Source organism: Astatotilapia calliptera, chromosome 1 (genome assembly GCF_900246225.1).
Source record: "Astatotilapia calliptera chromosome 1, fAstCal1.2, whole genome shotgun sequence".
Taxonomy (NCBI): Eukaryota; Metazoa; Chordata; class Actinopteri; order Cichliformes; family Cichlidae; genus Astatotilapia; species Astatotilapia calliptera.
In genome coordinates, this window is record NC_039302.1 from 5,490,646 (window position 1) to 5,509,092 (window position 18,447).

Consider the following 18,447-nt stretch of genomic DNA (forward strand, 5'->3'; position numbering starts at 1 on the left):
CACATGGAGGTCCTTCCCACCTGCTGTGCTGTGAGCTGTGTCTCACTCTCAATCTTTATGCACACGAGGCGACGCTTCCTGCTGAGGTGCCATCTCCATGATTAAAATGATTTCCGTAATCAAAAAGAATGCATCTCTGGATAATTACTCGCCATAATTGACAAAGACAAATCACTCAGTAGTGAGAGTGAGAGTAAAACTCGTGGGAAAAATGAGCAAGGAAATAGAAGTGGACTTTGATGTGCTGGATGGAGCAATGACACAGTGGAGGAAAGAAAGAGGAGAGGAAGTCACAGGGAGGAGAGCAAGAAACAGTAACACGTAACAGTGACAATGACAATGACGAGCAAAATAAAAAATGTTGCAGAGCAGCTAAGATAGATAACACAGACAAACGCAACCAGAATCAGACAAGGCTGACTGAGAGAGAGAGGGTTTACCTGGGTGGAGGGTGGCTTCTCTGAGCTCAAAGCCCCCACCGTGTGAGTGCGCCACCGGGGCCCTGGTGCCCAAGCTGCCGCCCCTACAGCCGACTGCATGCGAGGGCAACACAGGCAGGGCCAGAGTGAAGGCAGGTTAGGGACAGAGCAGAGCAGAAACCACAGCCGCAAAAACCAGGCGGCGATCATGGATGCACAAAAGGATTAACAGGAGGAAAAACAGGAAGCGGAGGAAGGGAGGTGTAAATCGAAGAGGGAAATGAGGAGTAAGTGAGTTGGTGAGTGGATCGAATGAGGAGGGAGGATGAAAGGGTGACAAAAAGAAAAGAAAAAGATGTTGAATAAGATGGCTGCTATTGAAAGATGGAGTCACGCAGCAACCATCTGAAGTGTACCTGTGCTAGATCTATCATCAGTGGGGTCTACTTTGATGGAGTCGGCGGCGTAGGGGCCCTGCTCGACCAGGTTAGTGTCGGCAGAGCTATCCAGGCTGCCGTGACTCACAGCGTCCAGGTCGCTGCCATCTGCCCAAAAACAACAAAGCGTTAAAGGAGGCTGGTGGCGTTTAAGCTCAACAAGACACAGCCGCTCTATTTTTACCTCTTTTTACATCAATTACACCAGTTTGGATTGCATAGAAAATTCATTATTTTGTGGGTGGAAAGAAAAACGTGTTTTCATTTCATGAAAATTAACTCATAAATATTTTAAATGAAAATTAATGATTACTTAAAATCACACTGGAGTATCTTTGCAGGCGTACAGATGCCCATTTTGAGCAACCATCACCCCTGTATTGGCACAGCTAGATGAGTGTGTGGAAAAATCTGCCTCTGTGGGTTCATTTATATTCTCAAATGTCCAAATGACTTTTTTCTTTGAAACAGGATTTTTGTTAAAAGACATTAAGTTTTGTTGATGTAGTAAACAGATTTCATACAGCACGAGCACCACGGCCTCCACAGAACAGCACAAACTGACTGACCAAAGAATAAAGAAGACCTCGATTCACAACTGAGTGAGATGATGTCAGAGTCTCTAATTTGTCAGACAGACACCACACAGGTCCTCAATTGGAAGCCTCACTGAATGGTACCCATAGGAGCCAGACCATGACGTTTCAGGAAATGTTCTTTCTCTCTTCCATGAAAAAGTCTTCATTTCTCTCACTCCAGCAACTCTGACTTAGTTCAAAGCAAAATATTTTTTTTTGAAAAGCATTTTGGGACTAGATTAAAAACAAAGCTGATGACGTGAATACGTAATGCTTCTTTGATCAGCACGAAGTCAGCACTGCACTAACATTGTCAATCTGCCTTTTATTACATAAAATGTAACACATCAGGTAACATAGCGTGCCACTGATAACACAGGAGTCATGGTTTATGAAAATGAGCCTCTGCATGTTTTTATGTATATTTATATCAGATTTTTTAATTGATTTTCTGTCTAACTTATGGCTCAGTCACACTAGAGTAAAAACAGGACAGAAACCTCCTCATGACTAGAAAAAAATCCATGGCTGCCTGGTGAGCTTCACTGAGTTTCTTTCATTGATTCATTCCAAGTAGTAGCAGCTACCCGCAGGGTGTCCAGAGGTTGAGCATACAAGACCCTCAACATCTGGGTGACCCTTTATGAGTGCAAGGTGATTGCACAGGTTGCCTGGTGGGAGGCAACCTGTCTCCAAACAATCTGCAATCAGTCTCAGGCAGACTGGCAAAGTTTTGCAAATAACTGCTGTTGAGTTTGTAAAAACTGACAGATTACCAACATGTTGCAGTCTGGTTAGCTTCATATATAAAAGCAAGGTTGCTGATCACTCGATCATTTTGCAATAAAAATGCTGTCCTGCAGCAACTAGAGGAATTTCTCTTTCAAATCTGTGAGGTTCTGGTTGAACTCTGAATGTAAGTACTTCATTGGAATTTCTTTTAGGGGTGGGTTTGTTTCTGTCTGCGGGTCCACGCTTTGTGTTTTCGCCCTTTATGCGCTGATTCTAAAGCTGTTAGTTTGATGTCTCTCCAAACAATATTGACCGAACCAGCAGCAAAAGAAGATCCAAACTACGCTTCACATAAACATCGTCATGTTTGATGTTTGTCGTTCTTACTTTTACTGTTTTGCTTCGACCACGATGCACAGCTCTCTCTCACTCTCTCTCTGTATCAAGAACAGTTTCCCGTCTAAAAATCTGTTTTCTTCATTATTTGCTTGCTTGTTACGCACAAGTCTACCGTTGTTTACAGCTCTGTCGGCCGAGGTTTTTTTTTTCGTTTTATATACTTCCGAAAAGAAAACCTAATTTCTGCCGTTCAATACTGAACAAATTTAAACTTTTTAAAATTATGCAAAACGCTTAGCCGTGTCGCTAATAAAACCGCTGTAACTTCAGAGGTAATGTTCATGTGTTGATTAATGGTTTTCTTTCGTTTTTTGATGTACTGCAGAATATTTTTATAAAATCCCAGGCCAGGAAAACCTTCATGTTTTTCTGTGTTTTATCTTCAGCTACTTTGACACAAAGGCATCTGCTGTGATGCTCACACCTTTGATAAAGTCTTGCGTGTGTCAGCTTCCTTTTTATAGATACAAAAATATGTAAATGTACTGATCTGAATTATAATATTTCTGACTGTCAAAATTTCCCAGATTCAAATAGAATTGAATTAAATCGAATCGTGGATCGAATCGCTTGGGGACCCTGTGAATTGGAATTGAATCGATTCTAGAAATCAGTGACGATACCCAGCCCTAATTTCTTTGTATGTAGACGGCAACAGATTTTTTTCACAAACAGACTGCATTCACTCACATGTCCTATTCCCATTTTCATGCTTGAACGCATGACATTTCTTTGAGGTTGGCAACTGCACACGAGTAGTTACAGACACGGGCCCTTTGAAGAAAATCCAATTATATAAAACAGTGGTTGTAACAATTCACTTGGGTTATACAATTTGCCCAAATTTCCTAAACTGTAAATTTATTAGCAGGATAATATCTAGTAATTTTGTGTTAATTATAAGGAAGACAGGCTCAGCTGTTGCACATAAAATTGATTCATTCTAATTAGCTATTAGCGTAGACTAAAGAGTTGTTTGACAGTGCACATGTAATGGAAATTTGTTGTGTACTATAAATAAGATATAGTGCAATTGTGGCTTGTGTGCTTCTTGTGCAAGGATGAGTGTGTGCTTGTTAAATGGGAACACACAGGAACCTTTGGCTCTTTCAGACTGAATCAGCACTGAACTGTGGAGAAGAACACAATGCACCCGTTGCTAACAGGCAGTATCTTAAAAAAGCAGGGATTAGCAGGCTGGGGATTAGCATGCAGTGAGTGTGCAGGTGTTCACTGGCATGCAGGGGAGTTCAATCGCATGCTGAGATAGCTGTGTTTTAGAGTTTCACCTTTCAACTGTAATATAGGTGCAAATTTAATTTTAGGAATGGTGGACAGGTAGAATTTGTTTTCAGAGCTTGACATTCATGGATGGGCAAGTCTGATAGAAAAATGTGAGGGAAGTTTGCTTGGGCTTACAGAAGGTCCAACTGAACTTACGGTCAGATGTTTTGCATGTACTGCTGATGTTTTTATTATTATGAGAAGAAAAATCAGTAGTGCTCCTTTTCTTCTCGGCTCATTGCAGCGGCATGTGAGTATTACACATCATTAGTTTTAGTTGCAGTCCTCTTTAATGTACTGCACCTGAGCTACTAATTAACCATCAAGCCTGGAAAGCAACATCAGCAGTGCATTTTTCCTGGAGTTTGGTTGTGTGTTCATGTTTGTCATTGAAATCATAAGTAGATTTAAGCAGGAAAAAATGCTAACGAGACAGTCTGTGGCTCTTGTGCTGCAAGCTGCATGCTCAGTGTGTCATCTGCTCTGCCTGCAATGCTACACTTACTGCTTTATTGCCAAATTTGATTAGTTACATCCAGATCTTGTGGAGTAACAGTATTCCAAGACTGAATGCAAATCACCAGGGGACGTGTCAGGTCAAGGACTCTGACTCTCTTCATTAAAGATGACAGACTAATAAGAGAAAAAGGGACATTTCTTTTCTCAGGAATGCAGACTGTTACCGATCACAGTTACCTGACAGAGGGCTCTGGGTGAGGGGTGCGTGTCGTCGTAGTGCCCGTTTGAACTGCGCCACGCCCAGTATGACATTTCTTAGCTTCATCCACAGGAAGTATCCTCCTCTGGTGCTGGAGGGCCATGTGCTCTCCAGTACCGCCTGGGCAAGGAGCAGGACAAAGAAAATGAGGACGGATGTGAGGATAGGATGACATCAGGAGGGGAAACAGATTCCTATCATATCATGAAAAGAAAAATGTTTGCTGCCAAATTAATTCAAAAATAAAATATTTTCATATTCTTCTCCTAAATGAGCGTGACAAGTCTGACGAGCGTCCGACTTGATTCAATTTATTTCGACTGAATATTTTGAAGTGACTGAACTGAAATAGGACCGATCTCTGTTCCATATAAACCCATCTTGAATGAATATTTCATCAAAGGCATTAACTGCACTGGTATTAGATCTACAGTCACACTCAAGATCAGAAGAGCAGAATTGCAGCTGTTGGTGACCAAGTCACGTTCAACAGGCTGATTGGGGGGGGGGGGGCTCCCTGGAAAAATAACAATAATAATAAAGAAAAGTGATACGCAGCCGAACAGAACTGGGTTTATCACACCGTCGTTTTTTGTATGCAGGTTCAGAAGATTTCATTAAATAAGGTCGCACTACTGAGCTGTCAGCAGTGACAAGAGGGCTAGAGAAGAACCACATTTTGTATTCAAGGAAGAACTACTTTTTAGGCTGAACTGAATGGCATCGATGATGATATCCTGAGCAACATGAAAAAAAAAAGCTTGACATTTTGTGAATTGTGCTTCGTGAGGGTAGTTGGAAGAATATGACCCTCATATTGCTCCAGTAAATGTGAAGCTACAGGCAGCAGACCGTTTAGTTGGGCTTAGTTTAAAAGAAACAGAAGAGCAAGTGGAAATGATACCCCATTTCTGCCAAGGGCTAAAAGAAAATCCCTCTGCTAACATCTCTGGAACTCATTAATTAAAACACTGCAGCTGTTTGTAAAGTTCATCACCTGCTGGTTCTAGTTTCATACTGACAGTTGAACTGGCTGAAAACAATATCCCATTTTACATAATTAAAAGATAAATGAGATTTAGTTTTAAATGAGATTGACTGACTTCTTACTCTGATATAACAGTCTGACTATGAACCCAGTCCAGCCTCGTGTAGTGCAAAGACAGATCCATATGAAAGAGCACTGATGACAGAGAACAGTTGGTATGGTTTGTCTAACCCACCGAGGCCAAAAATCTGCAAACATTAAAACCTGTTCAGTTTGCTGCTGTGATGTCAAAGCTCTTCTCACTGATCATGCAATGTCGCATTTATGCTGAATGAAAATCCTTTATTTATTCTTTGACATGTGACATACAGTGGGGCAAAAAAGTATTTAGTCAGCCACCGATTGTGCAAGTTCCCCCACTTAAAATGATGACAGAGGTCAGTAATTTGCACCAGAGGTACACTTCAACTGTGAGAGACAGAATGTGAAAAAAAAAATCCATGAATCCACATAAGTATTTGGTCACCTCAAACAAGGAAAATCTCTGGCTCTCACAGACCTGTAACGTCTTCTGTAAGACGCTTTTCTGTCCCCCACTCGTTACCCGTATGAATGGCACCTGTTTGAACTCATCATCTGTATAAAAGACACCTGTCCACAGCCTCAAACAGTCAGACTCCAAACTCCACCATGGCCAAGACGAAAGAGCTTTCGAAGGACACCAGGAAAAGTATTGTAGACCTGCACCAGACTGGGAAGAGTGAATCTACAATAGGCAAGCAGCTTGGTGTGAAAAAATCAACTGTGGGAGCAATCATCAGAAAATGGAAGACGTACAAGACTACTGATAATCTCCCTTGATCTGGGGCTCCACGCAAGATCTCATCCCGTGGGGTCAAAATGATCATGAGAACGGTGAGCAAAGATCCCAGAACCACACGGGGGGACCTGGTGAATGACCTGCAGAGAGCTGGGACCAAAGTAACAAAGGTCACCATCAGTAACACACTACAACGGCAGGGAATCAAATCCCGCAGTGCCAGACGTGTTCCGCTGCTGAAGCCAGTGCATGTCCAGGCCCGTCTGAAGTTTGCCAGAGAGCACATGGATGATACAGCAGAGGATTGGGAGAATGTCATGTGGTCAGATGAAACCAAAGTAGAACTTTTTGGTATAAACTCAACTCGTCGTGTTTGGAGGAAGAAGAATACTGAGTTGCATCCCAAGAACACCATACCTACTGTGAAGCATGGGGGTGGAAACATCATGCTATGGGGCTGTTTTTCTGCCAAGGGGACAGGACGACTGATCCGTGTTAAGGACAGAATGAATGGGGCCATGTATCGTGAGATTTTGAGCCAAAACCTCCTTCCATCAGTGAGAACTTTGAAGATGAAACGAGGCTGGGTCTTCCAACATGACAATGATCCAAAACACACGGCCCGGGCAACAAAGGAGTGGCTCCGTAAGAAGCATTTGAAAGTCCTGGAGTGGCCTAGCCAGTCTCCAGACCTCAACCCCATAGAAAATCTGTGGCGGGAGTTGAAAGTCCGTGTTGCTCGGCGACAGCCCCAAAACATCACTGCTCTCGAGAAGATCTGCATGGAGGAATGGGCCAAAATACCAGCTACTGTGTGTGCAAACCTGGTAAAGACCTATAGTAAACGTTTGACCTCTGTTATTGCCAACAAAGGTTATGTTACAAAGTATTGAGTTGTATTTTTGTTATTGACCAAATACTTATTTTCCACCCAGATTTACGAATAAATTCTTTACAAATCCTACCATGTGGATTCATGGATTTTTTTTTTCACATTCTGTCTCTCACAGTTGAAGTGTACCTCTGGTGCAAATTACTGACCTCTGTCATCATTTTAGGTGGGGGAACTTGCACAATCGGTGGCTGACTAAATACTTTTTTGCCCCACTGTAGGTACAGATCATTGCATGCTCCCCTGCCCTGGGCAACTTCAAGTATTTCATTTATTTAAATTAAATGTATTTATTTTTTTATTTTCAGTTTAGTTTTCTATAGCTATGGATCACCTCAGGTTCTGCTGTTTTTTTACTTTTTTATATGGAACTATATGAATTTAATAGGGAATGAAGGGCAGAGTTAATATTTAAGCATGCTTATGCAGATTTCTCATTCCCATACTTGGACTTCAAACACCTACAGAAGCATAAAAGAGGAAGAAAACCCACCTGTAACTGTGAACACAAAGCTTGTGCCAGAGTACAACTCTGCCACCTCCTGCCTCCAGGCCATCTATTTCTAAGGGAAAATATGATCCTCTCAGGTGTCAAAACACTACCCTTAGTAACCTTTACTGCAGCCTTGCCTCTTGACAGTCTGCTCCCACATCAGCCAATTTACTTTTATGCTCCCTGGTTCAGCAGACCAGGGGCAGGTTACAGTGATAACAGGGATGTGGTTCATCCTGACACCTGCGGGTGATCGCACACCGTGTCACACAACCTTGGGGGTAAGCCGCAAATGTCAGCGATGTTTTCTTTTATCTGAATCTGAGTGTCTGTTTGCCATTGTAGCCATTGCTACAATGAAGTGCCTCTGCTTTGTGAGTGCCACCAAGAGACAGATGATTTTTACTGACTGTGCAATGAGCACAGCAGTGTGATTATCTGAATGCAATTATTTATGCGACTGCTTGTGAATCATGAATAAACAATCAACAAGGTTGCAATCAGTATGCCTTATTATCATCCAAATTCCTAAGCTATGTTTATCCAGAAGATCAAATTTGAGAAACTGCATTCAATCTGGGGCTTCAGAGGTCACTCAGAGGTCATTTCCTCTCTGCATCTTAATCTTTGCTTTTATTTATTCCTTCAGTCATATTAAATATGACATTTACTAAAACAAATACTTTTTTCATAATGTGGCCAGTAACCTGATTGATTTCTACAGTAACCAATTCTCCAGACTTTTATTACTCTGCCTCAGTCTGCACATTTATCCATCACTGCTGACAAAAAACAAGTTTCTTATTTGACAGTCGCTCTATAAATTGCCAGTTGGCTGTCATTGGTGTGTCCATGCACTAGTTAAAGTTGCAGTAAAATCAGCAGATTATTTATAATGTGCGAACAAAACAGATGGCAAGCTCAGGGGAGCAGGGAGGACAGCAACAGTGTTTGCATGTCCCAGCATTCACGTGGATCCGTTAGACAACGCAGAGCAGTTGATATCAGTGAGAGTCATAGCCTATCCATTTTTAAAACAACAAAGTGTAAATTTGTTGATAGATTAATTTCACACAAGTTCTGCCTTCATTATCATCAGCAGTACCACTGTACCTTGTTATAGTAACCATACGTTATGGCGTTGGGGTGGACTCCAGCCTTCTTCATCTCAAAGAGGACCCTCACTGCCAGGACAGGCTGCCCATACTGTCCACACAGCTGCATCAGAACCCGGTAGCAGACCTGCATGTGGATTGTTTGGGCAGAAATACTACAGACTGAAAAACAGACTGTGCAAGTGTGTTTGGACATCTTGAATCAAAAGACTGTAAACAAAATCTGCCACTGTTTTTAAACTGGATGTGATGAGTGAGGAGTGGACGACTGTGTAACTGAGGCTGGCAACTTTGTAATCACACAATCGAGCAATCAAGGATATCTTTTTTTTTATACTAATGGTAAATAAATGGTAAATGGCCTGTATGTGTATAGCGCTTTTCTAGTCCGTAAGGACCCCAAAGCGCTTTACACAACCAGTCATCCACCCATTCACATACACATTCACACACTGGTGATGACAAGCTACATTGTAGCCACAGCCACCCTGGGGCGCACTGACAGAGGCCATGAGTACCATCACATGAAAAATTAACTTCATGCTGTATTCCACATGATCTAAAACTAGCAAATGAGTCTATAAACTCATCAGAAAAGTGTAGACTTTTCTTTCCTTCCCGACAGTTAGAGAAAATACATGTTAATAATAATAATAATAATAATGATGTACACTTTTATTGATCCCCGTGGGGAAATTCTTCTCTGCATTTGACCCATTCACTCAGTGAAGCAGTGGGCAGCCACCAGTGCAGCGCCCGGGGAGCAGCGTGTAGGGATGGTACCTTGCTCAAGGGTACCTCAGGGTAGCCGTTCAGGGGATTCGAACCCCTGACCTTCCGATCATGGGGCAACCGCTCTACCTACTGAGCTATCCCATGTTTACGGCACTTCTGTACTGGCTTCACTATTTAGATCTGGAGGCTTTGTCAAAGTTTCATACACAGTCTATGATCAACAGTTAGCAGGTAATTTGGGGCAACAGCTGATGTACCTCATCAGGGGGCTGTAGCTTCTTTGCCTGCATCTTCCTGAGGACGTCGTAGGCTGTGCGAAGCGCTCGCACCTTGGAGTGGCACACCTTCACGTATGCTGGCAGGCAGATGAACCACAGGCCGTAGCAGTGACGCAGCAGGCACTTGGACCACAGCTGAGGAATGGATGAGTACTTTTTAGCAATCTTCTGGGCTGATTTGATCTCCTGTGGATGAAAAATAGAAGCAGAAATTATGCATAATTCGGTCTCGGGGACATGTCGAATTCACACAGGAGATAATGGCAAATGAAAATTACCTACGCTACTGTCTCATGTCAGAAAAAGCTGCAAGGAAACCATGTCAACAAGACAAAAACTTCTACTTGCATCTTTTTTAAATCTGTGGATTGCTTGAAGATGTTCAGTACTGTGTGCTTAATTATCAAGTATCAACTTTAAATACTGACTCTACAAAAGGAAATGTTTTTTGATGGTCTTACTTGCTATCAGCCTTGTAAAATTTTGGAGATTCTTGGAGCATGTTTGGACGTGTAGGTAAAGCAGCATGTATTTTTGCCTTATTTATAAGCATAAATAAATCAGTATGAAAATCCAAATGAACCCATAAATTGCAGTGTTACAAAAAACATGTTTCTGTTGTGCTGACCTGCTTGGTGCGTCTAAACATGGGGGCAGGGCTGGTGGGACAGCTGTGCCTGGCAGCGAGGCGGGAGGAGGGCGTCTGCAGACCCTCCACGGGGTCAAACAGATCTAAACTCAACACTGGGAAACCATCATACCTAATGAAAAACACACATTCACACATTAGTGAAAGAGGGCACACAGTTATTTACATGCATACAAAGTGGGTTGGCATCCATCAGGCTGGAGCCTAAACACCCTGTGGGGAATGGTTGCTTCCAAGGTTAGAGTGACATCAATACAAAACCTTTTTTGTAATTGTCTACAAAGAGAGCTAATTAAAAAATGTGGAAAACTGCTGGTCATTATGGATTATGATTGGGACATAACTTAAGTGCTTCTGAAAAAAAATAATAAATTATTCAGAATGAGGCATGACTGCAGAATACAAATATTCAGCTCCACACGGTCCAGCAGCAGAGTTCAGTCTTGGTCCTCACTTTGACAGCTCAACTCCTGCTGGTCCTCAGTCAGCTATTGAAAAGAAAGAACTAACCAAATTGAAACTTAATCTATTGTTCAGATTTTTCCCTGCAGTTAGCTGTGAGAATTTCCAGTTCATCTCAAGGAAGGACATCTAGTAGGAGGATTGTACTCAGCAGCATATTTGTATGTCTTTCCAAATTTAAAACAAATATTACTCGTCATTTGTGCACAACATTCGACTTTGTTATTCAAAAATGTCATGCAAACAAAAACATGCAGACATCACAGAATGAAACTAGAACAAAATACTATATACACCATGTGCACAATTATTAGGCAAGTGAAAGATTCATTTTACTATGGAACAAATCCAGTCCTCTCAGTCAAGCCAAATTGTTAATAAACCTAAAAACCTGAATGTTTAACAAAGGAAATGTTACACACTCTTTTGTTTAAAACCCAAATTTTCCCGTCGTACTTGTTTATTTTCATTTTGTACAGGAAAGATAACACATTTAATTAGCAAAGATAACATAGGCAGTCAGCCTATGGATGAAAGATGACTGCCATCAGCCTTTCATCCATAATCTGTCAATTTTTTTGTGCAGCAGCAGCCACAACCTGCCAAATGCTTAAAGAGGTATACTGTCTTCCCTGTTTGTAAATCTTAAGCTTCAGAAGGGCTAACAAGGAAGAGGGCTGTGTCATTATTATCATCTTTGAGACCTTTACTGGGTAGCCAAGCGCTGGAGTACTTGTTTTCATGCAGTTCAATGCACCATCATATGTACTCAACAGTCTTATTAAATGCTGCTAACTTTTTTCTGTACCACTGCTTGAAGAAAGTATCCTTTAGGACCTGGCAATAGGTTTGGGAGTTTATTTTAAGTTCATCTTCAATGGTGCAACTAGCTCATCCTTGATAATAGCAGCCCAAACCAGTGCACCTCCTCCACTTTGACTCTTAGTACCCTTTAACCATTCGTGATCGAGTTATGATCCCATCTATCTGGTCCATCAAGAGTCACTCTCGTTTCATCTGTCCATACAGCCTTTGAAAAATGTGTCTTCAGATATTTCTTTGCCCAATCTTAACATTTCTAACTTGTGTGTCTTGTTCAGTGGTGATCGTGTTTCAGCCCTCCTTACATCAGTCATGTCCTTGAGCAATGAACATCTCGTAATTCTGGACACTCCAGGTAGATTGCAGTTCTGGAGTACAGTGGTACTAGAGGATAATGGCTTCCTGGTAGCGTCACGTTTAATCCTTAAGTCTCTTCCAGTTAATTTGCATCTATTCTATCTATCTATCTATGCACCCCCATTCCTCCATTGGAAATGTAACTGTACTTCCATAAGTACAGTTTGTACCTGTAGCATAGTGGATGCTCCTCTCCCTCGGGCAGAGGAGGCAGCTCTGGAGGCGTGATGAAGACTGTGTGCTCACTACGCTGGGATTCATCAATCTCTATAAGCCGGGTCTCCTCCGGCCTGTCGCTGTCCACCTGCAGAAAAGAAAACACAAACATGAAGGAATGTGTGCAGGTCGTGAGACTGTGACCTGTCATCTATGACACCTGAAGGCAGTATGAAGCACCCCGTCTGACAGATCGGAAATTCCATATAGATCTTGATGTTATGGCCTATAATAAGTCTTAGCAAACATATCTTTGCCCAGTATTATTCCAAAACAGCTGATTCTGTTGGCAGGATTGTTACAGAATGAGTGTCAGAGCTGAGGAATGATGACAAAGAGTGACCTAGATTTTACTGCTTCCCTTTCCTTGCTTTTTTAAAGGATTATTTTTATACTTACGTTTCATTAGCAAACTGTTTAATGGCAGAACACAATATGACATCTGAGTGGAAAGTATCATCAGAATTGTTGTTATAATCATTACAACATACCAGAAGGGACTCAAAAATAACTATAATTACTGTTAGTGGTTTAAATGCCTCATTTCATGACATTCAATGTCATTTTAGCCCATTAAGGAGCTGCTCTTCAACTGAGTTGAGAGTCTAAGGGATAGAGGTTGTAATGTAAAGTACAGATTTTGAAGCCTTGTGTGTCTTAATATAACAAGGATACAAAAATAAAACTGATTTAATGTGACTTTGTTAAGTATTGGTGTTCTTGTTCAATTGTATGTCTGTTGTATTAGTGAGCAAATCCACTGAGAGTCTCAAATTCCTTGCTTGGCCAAAAAAGCTGATTTTGAAGTAAACAATGCTTTGAAAGTTTGAAAACTTGGAAGCTAGTTAAACACTGACATTTTTTCCCTCCTCATCTTTTCCATGTGTTTTTACTGTTTTCCATTTGGCTGAGGTCAGTGTCACTACAGCTATCATGAGCTGATACCTGGACCCTACAGAGATTGCACAGGCAGTTTAACTCCTCCAGCATGGCACATCGATACCTGCCAAGGTTTGCTGCCTATCCCAGCACAGTCTCAAGACTCCAGTGCTGGGACAGTTAATCAAGGAGAGCTGGACAGGGCCGTAGGAGGTCCTTAACCCATCAGCACGACTAGTATCTGCTCCTTAGTGCATGAGGGAACGGGATAAGCACTCCCAGAGTCCTACAAAAGGGACCTCCAGCAGGCACGTGATGTGAATGTTTCTGAGAAAACAATCAGAAACAGATATGACGTTCATAAGGGTGGCCTAAGGACCCAGTGTTCTCACTGCCCAGCATTGACCTAACTGGCATTTGTCATAGAATACCAGAATTGCCAAGTCTACCACTGGCGCCCTGTGCTTTTCAAAGATGAGAGCCTGAGCACATGTGACAGGTGTGAAAAGGTCTAGTGAAGCCGTGGAGAACATATGTTGTCTGTAACATAGTTCAGGTGATGGGTCAGTGACGCTCTGGGGAGGCATATCCATGGAGGGAATCACAGACCTCTACAGGCTATGCAATGGCACCTGACTGCCATTAAGTACTGGGGTAAAATCCTTGGACCCATTGTCAGACCCAATACCCAATACTTTTGAGTATCAGCAAAATTGACTAACCTGCTGAATCATTTTTCACTTTTGGGGTATCCTTAAATTCAGCCCTCTGCAGTTTGTTCATTTCTATTTCTATCGAACAATGTGGCATCCTTTCATTCCTAACACGTTACTCAGTCCATATCAATTCCATATTGTGTAGCAGCTTTATAATATGGACTGAATATTGTGTTTGCAAAATAGAATGGACAGATGGATGCACAGACAACCCAGAGGGCTGTGGGCGCAGAAGCTCAATAAATACAGAGTAAAGATCACTCATCCCACGCAACAAGGACATAAACTCAGTCAACACCCTCTCCTCCTTTATATATATCAACGGACACTGGAACAACTTTTCTGTGCAAGCCATCACCTAGAACAACAGTTAGTTCAGTAGCTTTCTATTCAGTAACACTGCAACTCAATTTACAACTCTTACAGGGTTAACTGAACTTAGAGTCAACATCTGTTGTGGTCTGTGTCTGGATTTATCTGACATAAATGGTTTAAAGTAAGAAAAGATGAGGCAGAAAAAACAGGTCATTTGTCGATTCTTAATGTTCGCCTTGAGGCAGCTGCATCGTTGCAAGCGGAAAGTTGATTTGGCTGAAGTTATTCCCCATTTCAAAGTGAATACAAAAAAACATTTCTATGAAATCTGATTATTTTGGGATTGTGTTAATGCATTCACTATCTACATATATACTACCTTCTTTTTCTTTGAACAATTTTTTCATAGCATACTTCAGCCTTGGAAGACCACCTGATTTATTAATATACAAGGACCATGATCAGTTTGATTTACACATTGAAAGATGAGCATATCATGCCAAAGTCAGCTTAAGGTATGAACTGGCTCTATAGAATCTCTCATAACGGTTTGTCCCACTGTCAGTCTGTTTGGCTCAGATACATAGCAAGGAGACTACACTCAGCATTTGGTGTTATGTTATTGTAAGGCTGAGTTTCCAAGACCATATCTACAACCGTATCTCTTTATCGAATGATAAAAGATTATAGGTGCCCACTGATGGGGAAAAAAAGGTGTTCTGATTTTTATTAATGAGGCCAGAAACAAATCTATGTGGGCAAATGAAACAACAGCATAATGGTCCTCATTTATCATTTTCATCAGTGACATTTGGAGTTAGTGCAAAGATTTTACTACAGCCATACTGGTAGGGCAGACAGATAAGACAAAGTGAATCTTAAATCAGAGGGTCTGAGCTTTATGGTGGATTTAAAACACCCAGTGTCACAGAGGGAAGCATCGTAAATTGAGAAGTGCTTAATGACAGGCTTTGGCGCTACAGGCAATGATTTTCTTCAAGCTGGAAAGAAGGAAGGTGAAGCACTTGCTTAAAGTTCATAATTTAGTCTAGTTATTCAGATGGTAATTAAAGTTTGATAACAACCTCAGTCAAGGCAGTGGAGTGTGGGAGTGTCTCTTCCTTAGTGCTGTCTAAAGAAGGCTTTCATTATTCTTCTTTTGTCCATTAAAGAACATCAGAGGACAACATGATTTTCTGTGCTGCTTCTATGGGCACATTTTAAAACACAGGAGTAAAAGCAGGAGCTGTCAGTTTTTCAAGGGTTTCTACAAACCCCCTTAGGTAAGATGTAGATGAGAGAGTTTGGTAAGAGTATAGCGACAAACCCAGTGGAGAGGGTTTTTAGGATTTTATATTGCTTTGTACAATAGCAATGCTGCTAGCATTAGCCATGTGGCTAACCATGATTAGCAATACAAGTCAGAGCATCAGTGTTCCCTGCCAAGCAGCTATCCAAACATATCACCACCCAGAAAGCAGAACTTGTACTTATCCAATTCACATCCAAATTATACTAACTCTGTGAAAAGCCAAGAAGTGTATTTTCCCAAAATGTCAAACAACTTCCTTTAAATAAACACTCTGTGACTTCGATGTGGCACCATGCTCCCAAGAGGTTCTTTCCGTCCATATTTTGGATATTTTGAAATTCTGCTGTGAACTGTTTCCAGCTATAAAACAAAACATTCAGGTGGCAGGAAATCGGGGTATTATAAAAACTACTGGGAGCACGTATTTGCAGACACACTCCACATTCAAAAAGTAACATTAGTTTTTACCAAAACCCTGAACAGTTTCAAATTCACGGAGAGCTGTCTAATTAGGGCATATGGACAAATGTTTCAATGTGATGAATAGATGAGAAATTTAGAAAAAACTGATTTATCAATCTCTACATGAGCAGTGCTTCTTTAATAATGTGTATACCTTTTAAAGAGTTACTGTTACCGAGGTCTTAATACTGCATGTAATACTGCATAGAATCCCATGACTCTTTGTTTGATATTATCTTTCTTGCATAATTACTACTAGTGTTTTTGTCTTTTGGATTTAATTAGTTTTGCTGCTACAGCAAACATCTTGCCCTCAGGGATGTGTAGACTTTAACCTTATCTTCATGTATGGGACTCCTGTGTGTGGGCTGAGAGATGCACTGCGTTTTGTCTCCTAGAGAGTAGATAACGTCATCCACATTGCCACAGTGCAGAGACAGTTTAAGGGATTTAATCGCCCATAGAAGTGACGCACAGGCTGCATCAGGAAACACAGGCTCCAGTGCAGGTCTGGGAAAACAGGGAGGGGAGGATGTGGATCCTGGCCTCTGTATTCACTTCCATTTTGTCTCAATTACAGCCAGAGCACACACACACACAATGCAAGGACAGCAAAGACTATTTCAAAGTCAGTTATAAATGTCACCTGCAAAAACCAGTGACCCAAAGATGCGACTTAGGAAGCAAAGCGGTTTGGTAGTCTTTAAAACAGCAAACACACAAAACTGAACCACAAATATGGTCTGATACGGGGACACACCCCATGAGCACATGAGGTCAACCTACTCAAAGTGCTCCCAATGGAAAAAAGGAGATGGACTGAGAGCAACTCCGAGTCTTTACACTGTCACACGAAAAAATGTGAGCCTAGTGGAAGAGCAAAGAACTAACTTCAAGCTCTGTTAGCGCTTCAGAAATCACTGAAGCGCTAAAAACCCTTACTCACTAGACTCATGAAAAATTGAAGGAAGAAATCTTCGCAGAAAACTGCACACATGGATTTTCCATGATACGGTGCATTCACTATCTCGGGACAAATTGCTGTGGCAGCAAATTTAATGTGGATGTGGGAGAATTTTCATTAAAAATAGAGAATGTGTAAAAAGGCTCTACAGCTTGGATCATAAGGAACTAATTTAAATGACACAAGAATACGTGGGCGGGATAACATGAAAGCTTAAATCATATCTGTATGGCTGGAGGGTTTTCTAAGAGCATTGAGACAAAGCTGTTTCCAATTATGACTCAAAATAATTTGGTTACATTATGAGTATCATGTAGTAGGTTTGGGCCATATTTCAGTCACAGGGTATGTAGAGGTATTTAGAGATCTGGCTGCTACGATTTTAAGCACCATCATTACATTGATGGATCTCAATTAGACTGGTATGGAGTTGTTGTATTGAGAGCATGCATTGTAGTGCAGCAGTAGCTACTGATGTATCATTCAAGTGAGCGCAGAGAGCTGTTAAAATACAATTCCAAACAGTAAACATATTCTACTTTAACAATACATTGTGAAATTTTTCACTAAAGAAGCTAAAACGTCCAATTTGGACATGCCCCTAGAATTTCCTGATCAGTTTAAATTAAAACTTGTACCATCAACTAGTCAAAAAGTAAAAACTATCCAGAGTGCGGCTAATGTTGGCAGTACTAGCACCAACAGCCTTCTTTCTTTGGAAAGACAGGAAAGTGAACATGATGTTGCACAATAAGCTGTAATACCATTTAGAATAGCTACAGAGCCAAATGTTATCTACTGCAGTTTTTTTTTTTAATCCTATTTCTGATGACAGTGAAGGCAGCAAAGGTTAATTGTCTGTCTGCTAATTCCTCAAATCCATTGCTACAATGACTTCTATCTAAGCTTTTAGGGGTTCTTTTCATTTGCTGGTTGTTTTTTTGTGGGGTGTTTTTTTTTTTGTTTTTTTTTTGTTTTTTTACACACCATCATCACACACCATGAACCCTGTTGAAATATCAGGAAGTAATAAGAGTATGAAAAAGTAAAGACCACCCAAGCTTACCATACACCATGCACAGTTCCTCTATCTGTAAACAAAATGTTTCAGGATAGGTGAGAATAAAAATAGACTTACCTTGCCTCCTTTATCTGCACCCCGCTCTGAATTGTAAAGCTGTTCACAAGTGGAGGCAGAAAGGAAGAGAGAAAGGGAAACTCAAGAAGGTTTGGTTGAAGACAAGTGAAGTGACACAGAGAAGAGGGAAATCTGCTAACACTACTGTAAGTGGAACACAGTGGGGGTCCACTGAGAAAAGAAATGCCAGAAAAGAAAAGGGCTTTTTTTCCCCCCTCTACTGCATCAAAATGAATATGTATGCATGTGATATAGCATTCTCTTGTA

The 18,447-nt window shown here is 41.2% G+C and overlaps 1 protein-coding gene across 12 annotated transcripts in view; it reads right to left on the reverse strand.

The window, feature by feature from the left end:
• The window catches only part of LOC113012359 (C-myc promoter-binding protein-like), an 87,087-nt gene that overhangs the window by 18,080 nt on the left and 50,560 nt on the right, over nt 1-18,447 (reverse strand). For 4 of the 12 annotated variants that reach the window (XM_026152774.1, XM_026152704.1, XM_026152537.1 and 1 more), the window contains exons 14-21: nt 18,181-18,219; nt 12,349-12,482; nt 10,517-10,649; nt 9,868-10,074; nt 8,874-9,002; nt 4,546-4,687; nt 836-964; nt 441-533 (exon numbers count right to left, since the gene is read on the reverse strand). In XM_026152774.1, the coding sequence (XP_026008559.1) occupies nt 441-533; nt 836-964; nt 4,546-4,687; nt 8,874-9,002; nt 9,868-10,074; nt 10,517-10,649; nt 12,349-12,482; nt 18,181-18,219 (1,006 nt within the window). The remainder of the gene's footprint in view (nt 1-440; nt 534-835; nt 965-4,545; nt 4,688-8,873; nt 9,003-9,867; nt 10,075-10,516; nt 10,650-12,348; nt 12,483-18,180; nt 18,220-18,447) is intronic. The other 8 variants (XM_026153187.1, XM_026152848.1, XM_026153266.1 and 5 more) reach the window with 5 other exon arrangements.